General features: G+C 36.9%; 1 protein-coding gene across 1 annotated transcript in view; it reads left to right on the top strand.

Moving 5' to 3' along the window:
- sarnp (SAP domain containing ribonucleoprotein) overlaps positions 1–3041 on the top strand; it is a 17618-nt gene that overhangs the window by 6549 nt on the left and 8028 nt on the right. The window contains exons 5-9 of the mRNA XM_014022548.1: positions 646–697; positions 1074–1147; positions 1309–1346; positions 1885–1910; positions 1997–2065. Of these exons, the coding sequence (XP_013878002.1) occupies positions 646–697; positions 1074–1147; positions 1309–1346; positions 1885–1910; positions 1997–2065 (259 nt within the window). The remainder of the gene's footprint in view (positions 1–645; positions 698–1073; positions 1148–1308; positions 1347–1884; positions 1911–1996; positions 2066–3041) is intronic.

The raw sequence follows: 3041 nt of genomic DNA, 5'->3' as shown, positions 1-3041 counted from the left end.
ACATAAGTTTTCTCAAAATTGATGTTTCCATTCAGCAAATTTATTCTTGAAATTCTAATTTTCGCATTTTCATGGTCAATGGAAACGCAGCTAGTGTTAGTCATTTAAATTAGTTATTTATTCTCAATTTCAGCAGCTTTATTTTAAATCCTAGTTTAAAAAAACTGAGACAGAAAACATAACGTCTTTATCTTTCTTCAGGATGAAGCTGCACAAAAATGTATTGTTTGTATTGTTTCTATTGACTCTACTCAATGAGTAACAATGTTGTATAAAGTACCACAAATTGATACTTACCAAAAAACCAAGTATCTTACTAAAAATTACTTTGGTAAAAGTTAAAGTCTCCTTTAGGAATATTACTTGTGTAAAAGTCTTAAAGTATCTGATATTTTTTGCACTTAAGTATTAAAAGTAGAAGTATTTATTTAAAATGAGCAGTTAGATTTTCTGTAATAACATTTATTAAAATTCTTCTTAAGTACAGTAACGAAGTATTTGTACTTGGTTACTTTACAACACTGGTGAATAATAACATTGTTATAAAGAGCCACCAACTGATGGCATACTATCAGTAATAAATATAAGCAGACCAGTAAAAGTGTATTTGAAATACCTGATGTGATTTGTTTTTTCTGCTTTCAGACCTGCTGAGAAGAAGGTGGTGAAAATAAGTCCTCCGTTATCTACTGGAGAAGTGAGGATGATGTGTTTGAACTCAACAGACATAAAACTTCATCACTGTACTCATAAAAACTTAAATCAAATACGTTTAATTTATGTTTGAGAGATGAGCAGATGGAGATCTGAATGGTTTACTCATCATGTTGCTAACTTAGAAAACCTGAACTYTGTAATGAGATCCTGATGAGTATTAATAAAGTTGGTCACCTTCTTGCCCTAAAATAAACAGGTTATTTCTGTTGACATCCAACAGCTCCTGTAAAACAAAACAAAACAAAACCTTTCTTCATCATGGCTGTTACCTTCCTCTCAATTCTTTCTCATTGTTTATTAATTCATGTTTTACTTCTCTTTTTTAAATATAAAATCTAACTCCTCTTCCTAACCAGAGGCTACAGAAGAGAGCTGAACGTTTCAACATGCCAGCATCAGCTGACAGCAAGAAAGCCATGCGTGCAGCAAGGTCATCTTTCATTTCTTTACTTCATTTGGGCTCGTTTATTGTCTAAACTGTGTCGTTTAAAGAATCTGTCCAGGGATCAGATGTTTGGACAGAGCTGTTTACAGATGTCACTCGTCTCACTGAAGTCACGTTAAAATCGTTTCTTTTATTGTTTCCTGCAGGTTTGGTCTTCCCTCTGATGCCGCCAGTCCCTCTCCAGGTTCAGTATCATTTTACTGATCTGTGTTCTGCTCAGAGAATCTAAAAACAGAAGAAACTGATTTAACACTGTTGTGCTTCATAACTTCTTATTATGAAGTGCTCTGTTTTTGGTTTGAGGAGATGATTGTGATGTTTCAGGATGATCAAAAAGCACCATGATGAGCAGCTCACGTGTGGTTTTGTCCAGTTAGAGGGAATAAAGTTTGTCTGCAGAGGATTTAATGTGAGCTAGATATGATGAAGGATGAAGATACTGTCACACCTGATCTTCATGTGATGTAATAATTGATGATCAGATGACAAATATGGATGAATTGATTCAAGAAAACAAGACGATAAAACTTTTATCTGCACATTTTTTTTAAATTAATAGTTAGTGTCCTTAAATGAAACATTTCTAAAAAAATGTGTGACTAGATCCCAACATGTTCTTTACCTACAGAAACAGTGTATTTGATCATCATAGCATTGAGAACAGGGACGGTAACTAACTGCATGACCAACACTGACTCCTCTTCCTCTTGTCTTCCTCCCAGGTGTTGCTGCGAACAGTAAAACTGCTGTGAGTTTAAAAAGCTGCTCATCAGTGTATCATTGAGGCTCCAGCTGACAGACTGATGCTTAAATGTTGGCTTTTGTTTTCTTCAGGTCAATATCGATCAGCTGAAGAAGAGAGCAGAGAGATTTGGAATGAACGTTTCAACGATTTCACAAAAGGTACATGTACACATAAATACATTTAAAAACCTGACTCGTCCTAAACTTCTACCTCACTTCAGAATCAGGGCCTCTACCAGAGGTCTGAGGGTTCTGCTCCGGATCTTTGCTGAGCCTTCAGAGATCTGGGTTCAGATTTATAAAGGATTGCGTGGAAACCATACTAAAAGTGAACGTACGAAAATCGCGCATGCCAAAAAATTCAGATTTATAACCATGAGTACGCATGTTTCTGCGCACCTTTCCTTTATAGACCACAGCTTCACCTCAGAGTTTGCGCACAAGGTCCCGCCTCAGGTTCTACACTCTACACGCCCACACTCAACCATAAACAGTCAATGCAAAGTACCTCATGAATGTTAAGATGTATTTAAATCAGTCAGCTGATCAGTGTCAAGAAATGTGATTGGCTGACTCAGACATACTTGCGTCTGGAGGATGACAGGTGCTGACAACTGCTCACTGCTTTGGCTGTGGTACATCCAAACCAATAAGTCAAGTAATGGGGCACGACCCTCTATGAACAATAGAGCTAATCAAGCCTATTGTTAGACAATGGCCCTCTTTTGCAGGTGACTAACCTGTTTATCCATGTAGAGGCAGTGCTTATAAGGCTGAGTTCACATGAAACTCATCAGACTGAAGAAGTCTCTTGGAGGAGAGACGAAACGTTTCACTAAATAAGAACCCATCCAGAGGACCTACTTATTTTTTCTTTTTGATTTTTTTCTACCTGGATTACTGAGATGCATCAGGACATTACTAAACAGAGCTTGAGTTTTCACACACAAACAATAAAAATCAGTTTTACTGTTGAACAACTGAAGTTACTCAATAACTATGGTTCTGTAAATCCCTGGACCTGCGCTCCGTGCAGGTCAAGATTTAATGTAAAAATAAAGTTGCATAGGTGACACTTTGGCTACGTTCACACTGCAGGCAAATCCGACCCAAATCCGATTTTTTTGACCCATCT

This window comes from Austrofundulus limnaeus, unplaced genomic scaffold (assembly GCF_001266775.1).
Source record: "Austrofundulus limnaeus strain Quisiro unplaced genomic scaffold, Austrofundulus_limnaeus-1.0 Scaffold335, whole genome shotgun sequence".
Classification (NCBI taxonomy): domain Eukaryota; kingdom Metazoa; phylum Chordata; class Actinopteri; order Cyprinodontiformes; family Rivulidae; genus Austrofundulus; species Austrofundulus limnaeus.
This window is presented reverse-complemented; position numbering and strand designations above follow the sequence as displayed.